General features: G+C 43.7%; 1 protein-coding gene across 2 annotated transcripts; it reads left to right on the forward strand.

Annotated features, from left to right (window-relative positions):
• Positions 1-448: 448 nt before the first annotated feature.
• On the forward strand, positions 449-19878 carry PDCL (phosducin like). 2 transcript variants are annotated; one of them, XM_088467145.1, is made up of 5 exons: positions 449-626; positions 5152-5229; positions 6546-6705; positions 12756-12937; positions 17542-19878. In XM_088467145.1, exons 3-5 carry the CDS (start codon positions 6552-6554, stop codon positions 18088-18090), a joined length of 885 nt encoding a protein of 294 aa, XP_088323271.1. In that variant the 5' UTR covers positions 449-626; positions 5152-5229; positions 6546-6551; the 3' UTR covers positions 18091-19878. The 2 variants fall into 2 exon arrangements, with proteins under 2 accessions (XP_088323271.1, XP_088323262.1); XM_088467136.1 differs by lacking the exon at positions 5152-5229 and having other exon boundaries at positions 450-626.
• The last annotated feature ends 654 nt before the right edge of the window (positions 19879-20532 follow it).

The raw sequence follows: 20532 nt of genomic DNA on the forward strand, positions 1-20532 counted from the left end.
TAGACATAGTATAACAATTATTTTAAATGTTTATTAGCCTATTTTATGTTTAAGTACAGTTTGCTTAAAAAGATGAAACATCGGTAAACATCGGTTCCAGAGAACCAATGTTTATATCTAAATAATGTTTTGTATTCAATGTAAAATACATCGCTACTTCCAATGTTTTGTTTCGATGTCCCATCCCTACACAGCAGTAACGTAACAATTCCTAATTCCTATTCACTAGACATCTTCTCCTGTCGCCCAGCAGGGCGCGCTGTGACTGTGTAACAACACGCTCTATGCAAATATTCCCAGGTGCCGAGTCCCTGCTATCACGTGCGCGTAGTGAGCGGCTGCGGCAGCCAATCAGCAAATGGTTATCGCGTCCATTCGTCCAGTAAGCGGTGGGTAATAAGCTCCCTCTCCCTCCCTCAGGACCAATTAGATCGTCTGGGAAACGAGAAGTAAGATTCTGCCAATCGACATTCTTGTGACACTTTTCGACTCAGGAAACCACCAATCAGAGCAGTGGTTGCTTGGCCCTGGTCTGTACGGGGAGGGGTCGCTGCCGCCGGGCTGTTTCCCGTTTGAAATTCAATACAATACCAGGACCGAAAGGAGGAGTGGAAACGTCAGGCACCGTATGTATCCCGTGTCAGCGGCGCGTCTGCTGGCTGTGCTGGCTATTGTACATCACTGTAGCACAGATACGCGCATCAGATCAGCCTTCCTCCTGTGGAGGCAGCATTAGGGGCTGTGTGACAGCCATGGTACCGTCCCTGTGCTCTTACACATCGCTGCTATGTTATCCACTACAGTCAATGAGTGACAGAATGTATTGGATGACATAGCAGCCATCCCTTATTGCTTTCACTGTATAAATATAACTTACATAGATATTTTGCTTATGGGAAGGGTCCTCTACACCTTTAACATAGGGCTGACCATTGATGGTGTTGCCATAAATGGGTGATGAGTAGTGTTGGATTAACAGCAGGGTGATCGGTTCTGGAAAGTTGCCCAGGGACCCCTTCGTGTAGTTAAATTGCAGCATTGGACTGGCCCATGGTGAGGGCCGGGCTGCAACAAATGACAATAGCAGTGGGAATACATAATGGGAGCTGGGGGCAATGTTTTACACAATATGAAAGGGGACCCTGTGTGGCATGATGTGAAGCGGGTGCATGTGGGAGTATTGACACATTCTTCTTTTCTATAACATCAGAGTATATTGTTTTGACAATTTTATTCCTAGGGGCCCCAACAAGTTCGTTGCCCTGAGTCTCCCACAAGCCTTAATCCACCCCTGCAGCAGTGTTTTCTTCTATTGTTGCACATCGCTTAAGCTGGGTACACACTAGACCAGAGGTAACCAAATGCAGTCCTTAAGGCTCCCCAACATTTCAGGTTTTAGAGATTTCCATGGTTGACCACAGGTGACTTAATTAGTACCTCTATAACCTGAATTGTTGTGGAGCCTTGAGGGCCGCGTTTGGGAACCTCCGCACTAGACGATATGTTGCCTGTCCCAGCGGATTAGCCATAATTGTATAATAAACACCCATTTGTGCTTTTGCCTATTCTCTCTAAATATCTGAGAAACTTTTGAATTTCAGGGAGCTCTCCTGGGAAAGTAGACATAGTGGACCTCATTCAGACCCGGTCGCGAGCGCTTGCAACCGGGTCGATGTTTTAGTCCTGCGCACGCGCAGCGGCTGCACTGCGCGTGCGCAAGCCCCGGAGCGAGAGAGAAACTCTCTCGCTCCGGAGCTCTCTACAAAAGGGCCAGCTGTCGATGTTGAGCGACAGCTCGGCCCGTTTTGTGGGCAGGGGGGTGGCTACACAAACGGGGCGTTCCTAACTGAACGCTTGCCGTTTTTTGGGCGGCCGCACTGACAGCAGTGATGTCAGTGGGGAGCTTCCTGCTCGATCAGATAACGATATTTCTCAATTTAATCGTCTAGTGGATGTGTGCCTTTAGACACTACCACAGGTGGGCATTCTCGGAATTTCTTACTTTTGTCTTTTTTTTTTTCTCGTAGGTACAGAAAAAGTACTATATATTGTCCTAGTCATTTAGGATTAGTTTTTTTGTTGCAAAGAGATTGGTATAAAGTAGGGATGTGCAGGCTCGGATAGGTTCGAGTTTGCACGTGGAGTTCGGATTTTTCCCTCCAAAAAAACGGAACTCAGAACGAGGCAAAACGTCATCTTACATGGACGAACATCATCATTCCTGGACAAAAGTCCAGGAATGATGATGTTCGTCCATGTAAGATGACGTTTTGCCTCGTTCTGAGTTCCGTTTTTTTGGAGGGAAAAATCCGAACTCCACGTGCAAACTCGAACCTATCCGAGCCTGCACATCCCTAGTATAAAGTTGCAGATTAAGCACAAAGATCTGTGGCCTGAGGCATGTTGCAGCTCACTTGTATACCTGTATCAGTACTCCGTATTTTGCCTTTTTTTCCAGATTACCATCTGAGTCTCACACAGCAGCTGCATGCAATGCCATTGCCAATATCCAGGGTACCCGTGCATTGTACTTTTGTTCACAACTATTCTTTCAGTGATGCGAATAAAGATGCAGATTTAGTGAAAAAGTGTGTGGCACTCCAACTATTTGGCACGATTTGAGGATAGGTGTATGAGGAATTTGGGGGCGATTCATTTATTACCATGGTTATTTATTTTGGTAGCCCGACTGAGCAGTTCAATTTTTGCTCCATTCGGGCACTAATAGCCGCGGCTGCACATGGGGTGATTCAACTTCGGACGAAATTTCAAAGCTGCACGCAAGCAACTTTGCAATTCCGTCCTTGCTAATATGCAAATGCAGCAGGAGGTGTATGACACCACCTGCTGCATTTGCGATCCCAGCACTGTGACCACCAATGGTGGACGGAGCCAAGCTGCCGGCCATCTGGTTAAGACTCCGCTTATTCAGGCTGGTCGGCTTGCAAGGCCAGGAAACTGCGTCCGTGGTCTTGCCACTCCCAGAAAACGGGGCCGACACGTTTCCGGGAACGCCGGTCATCCCTGCACCGCCCCTTAAATTCCTCTGCCTGTTAGGCAGATGCACAGAAGGGGCTGCGTGCGATCATGCAGGACCCGTTCTGCACACTCGCAGGATGGGTCCTGCGTATGCGCAGATGCCTGTTAATCGGGAATCTGCAATCAGCATTGTACATACGTGCAATGCTGAATTAGCCCCACAGTGTGCAAGTGCACTCACAGAAGCACCCAGTTTAGCTGCGCAAAGCGGCTACCTATGTAAAGTACTGCTCGCCACCTTGAGAGGCAGTGAGTAGAAATGTGTGCAGCCACGGCTATTCGTGTCCGAACGAAGCAACAATTGAATTGCTTCGTCGGGTGCGCAAAATAAATAGCCGCGATAAAAATAATTTAATCGCTCCCTTTGAGTGAAAATCATTACAGCAAATATTTAAGCTCTTAGGTTGACAACATTTCAGTGACGTTATACCATTCCTCTTAACAATCCATCACTTCCCTGTGATCCATGTGGGTTGGCAACGGGATGCTGGGGCTCGGGGTCCCGGCGCTCGGGATCCCCACGCCGGCATCCTGACAGGGTTAATATACTGACACTTGTCGGTCAGTATTCTAACCCTCCCCCTCTCCCTACCCTAAACCTTCCTCCTCAGTGCCTGAACCTAACCTCCCCCACTACTGCCTAAACCTAACCTCCCCTGCACCCTAAACCTAACCCTCCCCCCCTTAGTGCATAACCCCTAAACCTAACCCTCCCCCTAACCCCACTACTTACTGTCGGGTTTTCGGTGTCAAGGTCCTTACAGGTGTCGAGGTCCCCGCACCGGTATCCCAACTGTCGGGATTTTAACCAGATTATTTATATATATATATATATTTGACCATTCTTACACTAATCAAAAATGTAATTGGTCTATACAGTTTTATGTCTATTGATATGGGCAGGGGCTCGCTTGCATGTGTCTTTGCAGTGGTACACAGTACATATGAAACAGGTTTATGCTCAAACTGATATAGTGAGGGTACATTTTACATTTGCACTAAACGTTGCATCGCCACCGTTTTACAACCTCTATCAGATTGAGAGCTTCATAAACTTCTTATATTGCCACAAAACACTGCTTCATTCCTAAAGCTGATTTGTATGCAAAAATAGCGCAGCCCAACGTTTGGAACACATCCTAATATGTGAAATGGAAAATACAGCTTTTTGACCTTGAAATCTAAGCATTGGAAGCCATTTTTTAGTCTCCATGGCAATTTAGCCTGGATTTATTGAGGCATAGACAGATGTCTAAGCTCTAGTGATCAAGATCCACAGAAGGGCTCACCTTCTGTTTCAATGTCTAGCCTGTAGTGGTATCATGGTATGTTCAATATGAAATTGTAAAACTGTTAAAAAAAAAGACAATAATTGATCTAAGTGTGGTTATTTTACTTTCATTCCGATACATTTTAAGCTTTCTCAAGAGCAGGGCCGGTCTACATTTATTTTTTTTTCTTCCTTGTATGTCCCTGTTTAATGAATGCTCAGTTTTCACAATTGTTCTGCACTATGGATCACTGTTGCTCCTCACATATCTACTATATAAAAGCGAAAATTTGTCATTCTGTCTCTCTATACAAATCCACAGTTTACAAGCCAAGATCGTGAAATTTTACATACGAGCGTATTAAAACACGCCCGAGGCAACAAAAAAAATGTTACATTGAAATTAATTACTGTTAATTTCTAATTACTTAAAAATCACAATTTTGGCTGTACGCTCATTGTGGGGCCTCACGGCATATGGGTAGGGCCTCGGAGCGAGCGTTTTGTTTTGTCATGATCTTAATGTTTATTATCAAAGAGAGCTTTAGCAGGCTTTCCCAGCATTCTCAGCTCTCTGACTATACCAAATTACACAACAACATTCACTTCTTTCTTCGAACTGTGTCAAAATGATGACTTTGCAAGGACCCTGTTGTACTGTGAGCTGCCAAAATATTACACATGGAATGCTTCTGGAAAAGTTATTATGAGCAGCAAACAGAGAGTTGCTGTAGATGGTCATCCTGTTATCAGAGCAACAGAAGCTCTTGGCCGTGTTTACACTGTACATCCGACACATTTTGAATCCTTTTATCTCCGAAGTTTGCTTTACACCGTTACAGGTCCTACTTCCTTCGAAGACCTTAGGACTGTTGATGGGGAAGTTTGTCACACTTTTCGTGAGGCCTGCCTAAGGACAGGTTTGTTGGAGGATGATGTGTAAACAAACATTCTTAAAATCCCGGGCAACGCCGGGTACTCCAGCTAGTTGTATAATAAACAAGGAAAAGGGGAATTGGGATGATTCCGTACAGGTATATCTCTATGTAATGTAATGTAGTAAATTGAGCCAACATACAAAATAGTGAATCCAAGATTCAAGAGAGTGTATACTTGGTTGGTGGTGCATCCAGAGTCATCCGTATACAAATTGGTACACAGATCGTGCAATTATAATACAGATGAAGTCTCCTATATTCAAAATTCCAAATATACGGAATATTCCAAAATACAGAATTTTTTTGGAGTGACTGATACCCTTTTCACACATACATGAATATCCTGGGTTTTTGTACGTGAACCCACACCGACCCGGGATATTGTTATGTGTGAGAAGAAACAACCCAGGATGAAGCCCTTGGTCCACCACCCTGCTCTTTACCAGGGTCGGGCTGAGACCTGGGAATTTGCTGGGTTGAGAGCCCTGGAAATTTCCCGGATCCTAAGCCTGAAAAGGGTATGAGATAGTGACACCTTTGCTTTATTATTGTATAAAATTACCTTCAGGCTGTGTATAAGGTGTATATGAAACCTAAATTAATTTTGTGGGAGACCTCTCCTGTATTCTACAAACAGCACATATCTTGACACAAATGCGGGGATGTTATAAAGCTGCAATAATTTAAAAGGCAAAACCAACATGGTTTAGCCTTTTAAATTTATTGCCACTTTTAAACATTGGGCAGACTCGCCGTAACTGCGCACATACCTGCTTCTCGCAGGCTGTTACATTTCCCCCATATGCAGGCACCTGTTGTACGCTATTGTTGTTTTGTGACTTGGTATCAAGTATTAATTGGGGAGGAATTGTTCCAAAATATGTCAGAGAAATGAATCCAATTCATCCATTTTTTTGTGAAGCGTGAATTACATGATGGTATGGAATTAGCACAGCCATCTGAAAACAAGCTGTCTCACATTTAATAAACTAATGCAAAGAGTAATGACGTTCTTTAATCTATAGCAACCAATTGTTTATAGTGTTCCTCCCAACTGTCCCGATTTGTGCACCGTGATAGTATTTCATTAGAAAGCCGCTGTGATTGGGAGGGTATTACGCAGATTAGGGTCAGGGAGTATTCTGTCCTGCTTTTGCCTGGATAAATGTTGGAAGTTATGCCTATAGTGTTTAAGGGATGCAAAGTTACTATACAAGTTCATAATTTTTATGTAATAATAAAAAGAAAAAGTATATGTATTACAATTTCGGATTCTCATCTGTTTTGTATATGCTTAGGACATAATGACTACACTTGATGATAAGCTGCTGGGAGAAAAGTGCCAGTACTACTACAGCAGCAGCAGTGATGATGAAGACAGTGAACAGGATCGCAGCGTACGACAAGCCGCGGCTGGAGAATCAGATGGTGGGAAAGAAGGAAGCGCTGTTAATACCGGTAACTTAAAATCTAAATATTTTCGTGGGGGGAGGGTTTATCCCATAGATTTCATGAGTAAGTTGCTTTTCACTATAATTTATATTCTGTTGCTGAGTACACACTGGAACGATATCGGAACGAATGCCCCTGAGCAGTGATTGTGCGTCCACACTGGATGACTTTAATGAACGACGGAATGATCACCGTTCCGTCATTCATTAACAGTGCACTGGCCACTAGCGATATCAAATCAAACACTGCGACCGTCGCTAGTGACCATGAAAGCGCGCAATCATGCGTAAAAACTGAGTGTTGTAGGCGATATGCCATTACGAAACGGCATATCGGCCCGACATCACTCCATTGGGTACCCGGCTTGAGATGTGCAGTCTTCAGTAAAGTAAAACTCTGGGCTTGTAATGCTACTCAGCTGTGTGCTTCACACTATGCAGTGCTGAAAAGGACATAAGTGTGCGTAGCATATATAGAGAATTCCATGGGAAGATGTTAGTTCGCCATGTCAGACGAGACAGCTGCTCGGGTATTTAGCTTATCATACTTGTGTTAAGAGGCCAGACAGTCGGCAAGTCAACTGTATGAGCGTTATGTGTAACTACTGGGGGCACTGCATAAGGGGCACTACTACTGGGGGCACTGCATGAGGGGCACTACTACTGGGGGCACTGCATGAGGGGCACTACTAATGGGACATTGTGTATTATTGTGTGTCGTAACGTAAATAAGGGGCACTACTATGTGGTGTAATGTGAATCAGGCACTATGTGCGGTGTTATGTGAATAAAATTGTGCTATTGTGTAGCGTCATTTGAATTGGGGATTCTATGTGTTATTTCGGCAGGACAGACCCCATGCCCCTTGCTGTGATGTCATGCCCGCTTTTACATGCATGATGCATGACACCCCCTTTTTCGGGCTCAGTAGATCACAAAAGGTTTTTAACTTTAAAAGTAGATCACTGAATCCAAAAGTCTGGCCACCCCTGGAATAGAGTAAGATATAGCAAGTAACTGAACCTGGACAAACCATGTTGCAATGCAAGTTGTAGAAATACATACATTGTTTTGCCATTTAGGGTATATACTGGCTGCTTTTGCATGTAGGCCACAAATGCTGGACACCTTTATTTGTACATTTCAGTTTGGACACGCCTCTCCCAAATCTGAATCTGCACATTTTAAATGTGCCCCACCTGCAGTGCAGCATGGCTTTACCAAGATGCACAGTTACTTGCTATATCTTACTCTAGTCCCAAAGCTGAATCAGGCCCTCTTCTTATAAGCTACAATCTGTAGAGATGACTATGTATCTCTTTTCTAGCGTTCCTACTAGACTGCGGGCAGGCCGCTGGAAGTGCAGGCAGGGAGCTTCTGAGCGCGCCAAAGGCATTGCGAATTAGACACATTTCTTCTTCAGGGTCCATAGGGGATCCACAGGGATACTAACGGTTGTGTGCAGTTGGAGTTATCCGGGCACCAAACAGTTAAGCTTTAGCTCCCAGGATGCATTGGTCCTCCTCCACATATACCCCAGCCACAGGCAGAGAGTTTTGTAGTTCGTTGCTGGACAGGATCAGACGCACCTTTTATAACAGGGGTACTGCTTTAGCAGTCCCAAGCTTTTCATTTTATTAGTTCTTTTATTTGTTTCTGTTCATCTGAGCAAGCTGCAAGGCGTCCGAATGGGTGATGTCTGGTGATTTTGGTGGGCGCCAGCAGGGCTTTGCTAGCCGCTCCACTGGGGACCCTGGGCTGCAACCGGGCTTTACCTCTCCCTGGGGCCAGGTTATACAGTGCACAAATCCTACCAGCCCTTGGAGGCTTGAGTAGTTGCTTTAGGGCCTGATTCAGCAAGGAATGCAGTTGCTAATGCGCACGCAATTGGTCGATTAATTATCACTGCGTATGCATCGCAGTGAGCGTGCGCAAACTATCAATTGTGATCCGAACTGCGAATGTAGAGGGTGCGCAGACCCATGGCAGAGTGATTGACAGGAAGTGCGGTTTGTGGGTGGTGACGAGGGTGGTCGGGCAAATGCAGGTGTGCTAGTGCTTTTCAACGCCGTTGCAGGGGCGTGCATAAATTACTAAATTAGCCACTGTGATACCAGACGCAACCTGAGGTTTCATAACGTGCGCTGAAGTTAGCAATTCCTGAGTGAGGCCTGACCTGCCTTAACTGTGCATATGGGTCCGATGTTACTGCTTAATTCGCTATGTTACCCTAGTATACGGATGTGAGTAAGGGGAAGTGGGCGTCCTTATGTCAGGCTACTTATGCAATGTGAATGCACATATTTAAATAGCACTGCTGATATTCGCAACAGCGTGTGTATAAGCAGAATAGCGTTCCTTGTTGAATCAGGTCCTTAGTGCCCATTATAAGTATATTTCTATGCATTGTATGTGACTTGTGCTAGCTCTGTTGTTGTGATATACTGTCTTAAACTTTCTGACTGTCAGTTATATCTATGCCTGCTGCTTTTTCTGAAACCGTCAACTACCAGGTGTGTAGGGGTATTAGTACTTCACATTTACTTGTTTGTGAAGGGTATCACATTGCATTATTAACTAGATACTTATTCTGTGCTATTTATATGTCTTCCAAAGTCAAGGATAAACAGGAGGCTGAGGCCCCTGTGCTGGTTACATGCAAATCCTGTTTTGCAAGCTTGCCCTCTCGGGACTTCATACAGGATGGTCTATGTGCTAATTGTTATAAATCTGCTCACCAGTCCACCTTACCATCCCCTGTATATTAGCCACCTTGGGTGTCCTCCTTATCCCAGGTTATGACGCAGCTAGTGGATCGTTTGTAAAGGTTCTCTCTCCGAGTCGCACTCGAGTGAGGAGCACCGTCAATCAACAGTGGATGTTCCTGCTTTAGCGAGGGAGGTTAAATAAATCCTGAATATAGAGGATGGTGAATAGGCCCCTAAACCTAAAACCCAGATGTTTAAATGTCAGAAGGTGGTTAAGGCTGAATTCCCTCAATCAGAACAGCTCACTGAGTTCATGGGAGAGGCTTGGGGTACTCCTGGCAAGCGGTTCTAGGGCCCAAAAAGACTAGCGTCTTTTTGCCCTCTCCTTACTAAAGAGTGTACTAAGTGGGAAGTCCCTCCCACTATTGATTCACATGTGACACGCTTAATCGGAAGCTCTACACTGCTTTTACAGTCTACATCCTCCCTTAAGGAGGCCACAGATAGGAAGCTAGAAACTTGTCTCAAGTCAGTCTACTTGCTTTCTGCACTATCACTAGGCCAGCTATGGCTGCGGCCTGGGTGGCTAAAGCTATCGAGGGATGGGCAGGGGCACTGGAAGAGAGCCTGCCATCAGACGCTACCAGGGACCAACGGGTCTATATCTCCCATATTCAGGAAGCGGCCTCTTATTTGAGAGAAGCTGCATTGGATACTGGATTCCTTGCCTCTAAGGCATCTGCGACCTCGGTAGTCGCACTCTGGGTCCTTTTGGCTACAGTCCTGAAAGGTAGTAATGGGATCCAAGAAGGCATTCGAATCCTTTTACCCTTCTCTGGAAACGGGCTGTTTGTTGCAGAATTGGACAAGATTGTGGCTACCGTGGAAGCCTCACAATCTGCCTGATTGTCAGGCAGTCTAGTTCTTCAAGCCGCGTGTCAGGCAGCATTGGTCGGCCAGACGTACGGCTTCCAAGTCTGACGACAAACCCTCTGCCTGATGGGGTGAGCCTTCTCCTGGGGGATTCCAGGATGGGAGGGCTAACTTCTTCAGTTTTCCGACTCTTGGCATCAAACAACAACAGACACCTGGGTCCGAGAAGTGGTCTCTCGGGGTACACCCTCACTTTCCTGAGGTGTCATCAACAGCCTTGGCCATCCAGGACCCATTCACTCCCTGCTGAGTTCAGGTGTGATAATACCGGTTCCTTCGGCTCAGAGAGGAACTGGTTTTTAGTCCACTCTTTTTGATTTAGAAGCCGAATTGGTCTCATCGGCCTATTCTGAATCTTAAACCCCTCAACAAGTTTATCAGAGTACCCAAGTTCTGCATGGAAACTCTACGATCTATTGTCCTGGCATTGCAGCCTGGGGATTTCATGGTTTCTCTGGACATTCAGGATGCATACCTGCATATACCTATTACTCCAATCCACCAGCGGTTCCCACGGTTTGCTGTTCTGTAGCAACATTACCAGTTTTGGGCGCTGTCCTTTGGTCTGTTAACGGCCCCTCGGGTCTTTACCAAAATAATGGTGGTGATGGCGGAACACCTCATACGCCAGGGAGTCAGAATCATGCTATACCTAGATGACCTCTTAATCTTGTCACACTCACCGGTTGTGTTACAACGCCATCTCCAGCTGACCGTAGACTGTCTGCAAACACGCGGCTGGATCATCAATTGGAAAAAGTCCTTCCTATCTCTGACACAGCGGATGATACATCTGGGGGCACTCCTAGATTCTCAAATACAGAGGATCTTTCTGCCAGCAGACAAGATTTTGACACTACACTTGTGTGTGCGCAGCTTGCTCCACAATCAGAGGGCATTCATTCACTCAGCAATGCAGGTCCTGGGGTCCATGGTATCCACCTTCGATATGGTGGAATTCGTCCAATTCCACTCCAGACCCTTTCAACAGCTGATTCTCTTCCAGGGGTACGGACAGTATAATCTGATTCTGTCCCAGACAGTCGTCCTCTCTCCGGAGGTTCGGCTTTCCCTCTCATGGTGGCTAGACGTCCCATCTGGACAAGGGTCGCCCCTTCTGGATTCCAGTCTGGGAACTTCCCATGGCAGATGCAAGCCTTCGCGGATGGGGAGCGGTAATCGGTCATCATACCTTTCAGGGACGTGGACAACTCAGGAAAGTAGTCTGCCCATAAGCATGCTGGAGCTTCCAGCAGTGTACAGAGCACTCATTCAGATGCAAGACCAGTCTAGATCCAGTCCGACAATGCAACTGCGGTAGCGTACCTCAACCATCAAGGAGGCACGCGAAGTCGGGCAGCCATGCCAAAAGTGGCAAACATTCTGGTCTGGGCCGATTGTCATCTCCCGGGAATATCGGCAGTGTTCATTCCAGGAGTCTTCAACTGGGAAGCGGACTTCCTAAGCTGTCAGGACATACACGCCGGAGAATGGGCTCTCCACGCAGATGTCTTTCAACTCCTGGTGGACAAATGGGGCCTGCCAGAGGTAGACCTCATGGCCTCATGTCACAACCGCAAGGTCCCCAGATACGGGTCCTGGACAGAGACCCCTCAGCCACCTTTGTGGACGCTCTGGCAATGAGGTGGGACTTCAATCTCGCATATCTCTTTCCTCCGATCTCCCTCCTCCTGAGGGTACTTCGAAAGCTCAAGCAAGAAGGTGGCACGGTGATACTAATAGCCCCAGCCTGGCCCAGGCGACATTGGTTCACCAACCTACGGAGTCTGTCCATAGACACTCCCTTTCCACTTCTTCTACGGCAGGACCTGTTGACGCAGGGCCCTTGCCTGCCCCCAGACCTACCTTGTCCTTCTTTGATGACATCATATTTCACTTCTGCATCCCTTTATTAGAGAAAAGTAGGAGTAGAGACCTTTCTCTTTGTTTATTAGTAGAGATTTCCTGTTCACAGTCTACAAAATCCAGAACCGTTCAGTGACGTCTGATGAGACATGAAGGCTTCTTGTGATTCTTCTGCAGCTGTTCATAATAAAACCTAAATTTAGGTTATTTTGTGTGGCACACCAACAGTGGTGTATCATGTACCATAGACCTAAAATAGTTTTTTTCCTAAATTACTATTGCAGGGGCATTACCTGACAAAGAGCACTAGTGATACATCGGAGCCTTAATTGGTGGAGTTTTCAATAGAGTTTACCTGAGCCACTGAAAAGTCATTAAATCTGGGTTAAAGATAAAACCCGTCAAAAAACAAATTTGTTACCCAAATTCTAAATACAATTTTTTAAATTGTGTGTGTGTGTGTGTGTGTGTGTGTGATGCACAGCATAACTTGATGATACAGTGTTCCGCCATTTATGCATTCTGAGGTTCCATGCTCCTTGTTGTTTAGGTCCAAAAGGGGTCATTAATGACTGGAGGCTTTACAAACAGATGGAAACTGAACAAAGTGAGGAACAACGGAGGGAAATGGAACAGCTTATTAAGAAGCTCTCTATGACGTGTAAATCTCACCTTGACGAAGAGAAGGACAAACAGAGAGAGAAAGATCTTGAAGAAAAGATAAACGGGAAGGTAAAATCTAATAATTTAATTACCTGCCGCTCCGTCTATAATTCAGTTAGCATTGTGCTTCATATTTGCCTAATTGCTTCACAGCAATCCATCAACGATATTGAGATTCTAAACTTCTGTAGAGTATTCATCAAATTGCACAGAATCACATATGACTTTTTTTCACATAATACAATTTATCATTAATTAGAGTTGTTATACTTTTCGGGTTAATCTTTTTTTCCTCCTTTTTTTCTAACTAGACGTGTTTTTTAAATTAAAATAAATTGTATTACAGAAGTGTGTATCTTTTAAATCTCTCTTCCGTGTGTGGTTTGGGGAAAACTAGTGGTCGAACTTCCTTTATAACTAATATAAGGTACATTTACTCCTGTGCCAATGGCCTTATTGTTGTATTGGATGGTATAAGAACAAGTTTTTCTCCGGAACTGGGAGAGTAATTTCAATCTTGAACTGGGTACACACTATCTGATATATCAAATGATATAGTGTTCCGATGCGAATCGGAACGATATTACGAAGGACCAAGGATCATATATCGTTACCAAAAGTAGAATAGATGGTCCAAATAGTTCTTATTTGCTGTCAAATTCTATGTTTCTGTGATATATTGTACACGTTCTATAGTGTGTACGCCCAATTTCATCATTTATTGCATCGTCGCATCTGCTGTTCTGCATGGCAGATGGAACGATGCAATGAACGACGTGGTGCAGTTACATGTAACGAAACATTGCACCATCGTATGCCGGATCATGCAGTTTGTACAGCATGCGCGATGTTTTGTTATATCTTAACGTACCAACGTACCATCGCAGGGTCGCACCATCTTATGGGGTTTACCCAGCTGTAGCCTGGGAAAGTGTGTCTGTGACACATGTGAATGATGGAATGGATCTCTGACTCACCAATTTGATCAGCTACAGTATATAAATAAGGACTGTTCAACACTGACCAATAAATAAAATACAGATGAATGTGTGGTGAAACCGATCCTTTTACTCAACAGTAATGTGAACTACATATAAACAGGAAATTACGACAACAATTGATGTTAAAAAATAAAGGCGCTGTCAACACATAAACAATTTATTTCAATAAAATACTGACATATTCTTTAAAAAGACATAATTAACAATATACACAGCCGGTATAAATCAAGCAGAAATATCTGCACAAACAAAAACTATCCTAGTAACTGGTGCATGAATGTATCACTTGTCTTTTAAAAAACACTAATCCTAGCACTGTTTAAGATAATATTAATGCATTTGTCTTCTGCAGGATCGTTAGTATGTATTATAGCAAACAAAAATGTTAATGCCATATAAAGCTGTTAGTTCACTTATTCAGATAGGGCAAACCACTTGTTAGTATGTATTCACACTTGATAAATGCTCCACTTTACCAGGAGAAAGTAATGGATTAATGTGCCATCGAGTTTATCTTTGTGCAGAGAAAAGTTATTACGTAGCTCTGTGATGTGTCCTTATACATCTTTGCTGCAGGTGCGCTAAAAGCCCCTCTTAGCATGCCAGGTCGTGTGAGAGCCAGGCGTCTTTTTTGGGGGGTTTTGCCGAAAATGCATCTTAAGTTGCAATGCGATGCGACTAGGATGCACCAGTAGGCTGTGCTAAATAATTTGATATGTGACACTTTTATATCTGTGTGCACCTGAGTCTGAATCTGTATATACATAGTGCTATAATGTAGTAGCTGTAGTTTTTTTCATTCCAAGTTCCATTGTGCTTCATATACAGACTTAGGTGCACAAAGATATACAAGTGTCGCTCAAATTAATCCGCGCAGTCTGCTCTTGTGTCCTAGTCGCTTCGCATGAAACTTAGACGCATTTTTGGCAACAAATGATGCCCGACGCTAGCAGAGTAGCATGGGACCTGGCGGCTCATTCACGCCAGGCAAGTCGTGCTATGTGGTGTATTGAGGCTAGATGTATGAGGACACATCTGTTCATCCAGCTGATAGAACATGAGCTGGAAACAGTGTCACAGGTTGTTCGTATGTTAGCTAATTGTTTTACTGTAGGGATAACAGGAAGAGTAATCATGAACACATTTTAACAAAGGTTCCCAAACGCGGTCCTCAAGGCTCCCCAATAGTTCAGGTTTTAGAGATAGCCATGTTTGAGCACAGGTGGTTAAATCAAATTGACAGAGGTACTAATCACCCCCCCCAAATTGTCACTTGTAGGGGCATGCCCAGCACTTAATGAGGTGCTGGGCTTCCCCCAAGTTCTCTCCTCACGGTGAATAGATGCCGTGCGCATGCGCACGGCGTCTATTCACCCAGCGTTGATCGGTCACTGCAACTTTTCCCACCCGCTGGACACTGCAGCCCGTGGGTGGGGAAGAATTGGGACAGGCTGTTTTAGCGCTAAAAAAAGCCTACTGGGAATACTAGAGGCGGAGAAACGCGTTGAGACTTTGCCCCATTCTCAATCTAATCATGGCACGGTTCTGGACTTTCTGAACCAAGACTCTCTTACTGGCCATTGAAGAAATCTTGTTCTCAAGGAAGTGGTGAGTCTTACTGCTGATTATACCTCGGAGATCATGTGATAGTAGAGCAGCAGGAGACTATTGGGAATTAATTAGGGAATGAGTCTTAAATAAGCTGAAGGACTTTGTGTTGAAATCTGTCTATATCACTCTCCCTGTTATGCCTACACTGCAACAATTAGCTAACATGGTAACCATCTGCGGCACTGTTTCCAGCTCCGTTCTATCAGCTGGATTTAATTAAAGAGCTACATAATGACTTTTGTCTGCATGGGGAAAAACTGGATGGCACATTAATTCTTTACTTTCTCCTGTTAAAGGAGTAAAAGCGGAGCATTTATCAAGTGTGAATGCATACTAACAAGTTGTTTGCCCTAACAGCTTTATACAGCAATTAACACGTTTGTTTGCTATAATACATACTAACAATCCTGCAGAAGACAAATTATTTAATATTATCTTAAACAGTGCTAGGATTACTGTTTTTTTAGAAGGCAACTGATCTATTCACGTACCTGTTATTAGGATAGTCTTTATTTGTTTGCGCAGATATTTCTGCTTGTTTAAAACTGGCCGTGTATATTGTCAGACCCTCCAACATGACCCCTTCCACCTGGTACAAAATACTCTGCTCCTGGACCTCTCTTAATTGATGATTGCAGCCACCTGTGGTGAAACACTTGTCTCATCCTATTAACTAGATCAACACAGGTGGCTGCAATCATTAATTAGGTGGGAAGTCCAGGAGCAATGCATTTTGTACCTGATGGAACAGGTCATGGGAGGGTAGGTATTGTTAATTATGTCTTTTTGTTTTGCTTACAATTTTGGGGGTTTAGATTTTCCCCTATTCAATAGAGACGGCAGTCATCGCTGATATTTGGACTTTAGTGCTTAATCTTTTTTCCTTTTTTTTATGTTAAAAAATTAATTATTTGTAATAAAGTGCACTTTCAAAGATACATACTCATGATGTGATGGAGAGACCTATTAAATGGTCTAAAACCGTTCTCACTATTATTGACACGGATGTGCCCATAAAACCAATTGCAGTACATGAAATAAAATTTCATGAATGATAAATATAATAAAAAATATTTTTGAATCACATGACATAGATAAAACATAAAAAATAAGCCATAAAATAATAAAAAGGTCTCACTGTGCCTTGGTGCCGTCCTTAAGTTCTGATTTGACTTATATTGCATAGCGTCAATTAAGAATTTCAGTTGTGCAGTTTTATCAGCTCAGATTACCAGTTCCAGAGACAATATAGTCCTAGTAACAATCTACACAATTTAGCAATCTTGGCCTCTAATGATGGATACACACTATACCCAGCCCGACATTGGCAGCGATGGGAACCGGTGGGGAAGCTGGCATCTGCAAGTGCATACATACTTGCCAATGCGGGCAGCATCAGCAGGGGCCATGCCGCAGTCGGCAGCATGGCCCTCGCTAACTACTTCCCCTGTCGGACCTGCATGTAGGGCCGACAGAGGCAGTCGCTGACGACCCGCGGTAGCTCGCATCGTCAGCGTCATAGTGTGTACACACTTGACTATTTGAACCATTTGCCGTTCCAATGCATCGGAATCGGCCAAATCGTTCAGTAAATAGTCCAGTATGTATGGGGCTTTATAAACAGCAGTAACATTGAATAATGTTGCTATCCCCCCAAATATTCTGTTACCCATTTTGTAAGGTGCGTATCCTCCAGCAGACTGGGAAATGATTGAACGATTACGACATTGTAATAGTGCAGTCGTTTCACAGTCTGTGCTGTGCCTACACTGAACGATCAGTAATTCAGTGTAGGCACCCTCCCTCATCCCCAAACATGGCCAATCTGACGTTATCGGCAGATTGACCAGCATGTTCGGGCGATGATATATGTCAAAAAAGATCAGCGGGAGTGCGCATCACTGGTCGTTTTCGACATTAAACTGCCCCATCTGTGCCCGATTAACAAGCAATTGAAAGATAACAATGTCGTTATCGCTCTGTTTAATCAGGTAATGGATTCCCGCCTTAAGAATATAATAATTGCAAATATTACATTTTAATTCTTAATTTCTTTTTTAGATGACCATGCAAGAATACAATATGCTGAATGAGGAGGAAGATGAAGATTTTTTGCAGCAATACAGAAAGCAAAGAATAGAGGAGATGAAAAATCAGCTTTGCCAATCTAAGCTCTTCAAGCAAGTGTATGAAATTAACAGTGGGGAGGAATTCTTGGATACCGTAGATAAAGAACATAAAAATACACTTGTGATAATTCTCATTTACGAGGATGACATTCCTGGTGCGGAGGCTGCGAATGGCAGTATAATCTGCCTGGCGTCAGAGTACCACGGAGTGAAATTCTGTAAAGTAAAAAGTTCCCTTTTAGGCACCAGCACTAAATTCACCAAGAATGCACTGCCGGCCCTACTTGTATATAAAGCGGGAGAACTGATTGGGAATTTTGTTCGGGTAACAGATCAACTTGGAGAAGATTTTTTTGCTGTTGACCTGGAATCGTTTTTGCACGAATGCAGCTTGTTACCAGAAAAGGATATTCTGCGCTCTTCAGTTTGTAATCCGTCTGTTCATTGCTATAGCGATGACAGCGACCTAGAAATAGACTGAGTGAGGAATGTCATCGCTAGTTCAGTGATGTTGTGCGAGTAATTGTACATAGATGCAATGTTATTTACACACTATTTAATACAAAGTTTTGGGGGTTTTTTTATTAAAGGGGTAAATAAAGTGTAACCTGTCTTAGCATAATGTTTGTCACTCTCTTTAGTTAATGGAGGCGCAAGAAACCGGTTTCAAATTTCACATACTTTTGTATTTTTATTAATTATTGTACTCCCAACATTTTCCATATGTATGTATATTAGCACCTACATGGTCATTTATTATCTATTTATTTCCAAAACCTGATTGGCAGATGATGTGAAGCTGGAAGACCATATAACCTAAAGTAGCAAGTTGTGGGCTATGGGCCTGATTCAGCAAGGAACGCAGTTGCTAATACACACGCAATCGGACGATTAATTCGCACTGCGCATGCATCGCAGTGCACGTTCGCTAACTAGCAATTGCAATGAGAACTGCGTTTGCAGAGGCTATGCAGACCCAGAGCATAGTGATTGACAGGCGGGTGAACGCAGACATGCCAGTGCGTTTCAATGCCGTGGCATGGGCATGCATAAATTAGCCACTGCGATACCAGGCTCCTCCTGAGTCCTCATAGCGTGCACAGAAGTTAGCAATTCCTGAGTGAGGTCTGACCTGCCCTAACTGTGCGTATGGGTCCGATGTTACCGATTGTTGCCCAAGTATAGGGATGTGAGGAAGGGGAAGTGGGCGTCAGGCTGCGATTGCAATGTGAATGCAAACATTTAAATATCACCACTGATTTAAGCAATGCAGTTGCGTGCGTATAAGCAGAATCGCAATCCGTGCTGACTCAGGCCCTATATCATTACTCCTAAATAACAATGTTAACTTCTCATTGAGTTCACCATTGATGCTTATTGTACTTAAACATAATTCACCCAAATTGTATTTCCGTTTTATGTTTCCATTGTTTAAAACAGTAAATACTTGCCCTGTTTTATTCCTCTGAATCAGGGGTATTTAACAAGCAACCCTCTCACTGCTGTGAAACTACACATCCCAGCATGCTATGCCCCAATTTTAGCATGCCCTAATAGCAAAACTGTGGCAGGGTGTGCTGGGATGTTTAGTTCCACAGCAGCTGGAGGGCTGCATATTGAATACCCCTGCTCTAATTGCTTGGTCCAGGCTCCACTGTTGCTATGCATATATATATATATATATATATATATATATATATATATATAAATATATATATGTGTGTGTGTGTGTGTATGTATATAGACAAAGCAACTATTGATATACAATATTATGATAACCAGTTTCCAAAGTGGACCAAGAGAAGCAGCCAAGTTACTAAAAGGTAAGAAAAAGCTGTTACTATTTTAGAAATACATTACCTGATATATATTGCATAACACTGATTTTCACAGTAAAACCTAAAGTGGAAGCTGGTTTAAAAAAAAAAGCTCATAAACAATATTATAATAATTTCAGGAGCTTATAAGAAATATACATTTGTGATATAATAAGGTTTAGGGGACGCCAGATGTGTCATGTCAGTAATCCCTTTGTAGGGCTCAGTCTGAAGTGGCTGATTATCTGTGGAATATCTCAAGTCCTCTCAAGCTTTGGAAACATGTCCTTCTGTATCTGTGAATGTCATGAGTAGTTTCTGTATGTAAGGCAACTTGTTATAAGTTTAGATCCTTTGATGGGATATGTCATCTATTTGTGCATATGTGTCAGTTTGTCTGTTTTATCTTTCTGACCTAACCTGTGTTTGAATAAATAGAAATTGACATATTATTTTTCACTAGTTTTTTTCACTAAAGTAGATTAATAAATGTTAGATGTAGTTTGGTGTATAGGGAGCTAATGCCATTATTTGTCCTGTAATCACTAGAAATGAAAAATACTTGGTTGGACTGATCTGAATGCAGGTGGCGTGCATTACTCCCAAAGCCATCTGTAAAGTGAGTTCATAATGAAATGTGTTTGGCTAAACACATGAATAGCCGCACTGTCTTTCATGAGATGTTTCTGGGGGATGCAGCTGCCGGTGCCGGTATTCCGATGGTAAATAGTAGGGTTAGGCACTAGAGGGGAGCTTAGGTTTAGGGTGCGGGGAGAAAGGGGTAGGGTTTGGATACTTACCCGAAAGGTGTCTGTATCCTAACCCTGTCGGGATGCCAGTGTCGGGATTCTGACCGCCGGCATCCCGCACCCAACTCGTTTCTGGGAATATCATATTGGCATAGGGCCTGATTCAGATGTAAACGGTATTGCACAGCTGCTGCAAGGAAGCGCTATGCAATATTGTCCAGCAAATATTTAAATACTGCAGGAAGCGTCTATAGGAAGCTGATACCCCCTGAGAGCAATTGCAATCCAACTGCAGCATCCATAGATGCTGCATCAGATTGTTGCGATGGCTGCAGCACTGGCTAGTCTTGGTAAGCT

This window comes from Taudactylus pleione, unplaced genomic scaffold (assembly GCF_031769625.1).
Source record: "Taudactylus pleione unplaced genomic scaffold, aTauple2 ptg000009l, whole genome shotgun sequence".
Lineage (NCBI taxonomy): Eukaryota > Metazoa > Chordata > Amphibia > Anura > Myobatrachidae > Taudactylus > Taudactylus pleione.

Coding starts and splice junctions, on each gene's coding strand:
- PDCL (XM_088467145.1), top strand. CDS start 6,552: ATGACTACACTTGATGATAAGCTGCTGGGAGAAAAGTGCCAGTACTAC. Junction 6,706..12,755: donor AGGAAGCGCTGTTAATACCG/GTAACTTAAAAT, acceptor CTTGTTGTTTAG/GTCCAAAAGGGGTCATTAAT. Junction 12,938..17,541: donor AAGAAAAGATAAACGGGAAG/GTAAAATCTAAT, acceptor TTTCTTTTTTAG/ATGACCATGCAAGAATACAA.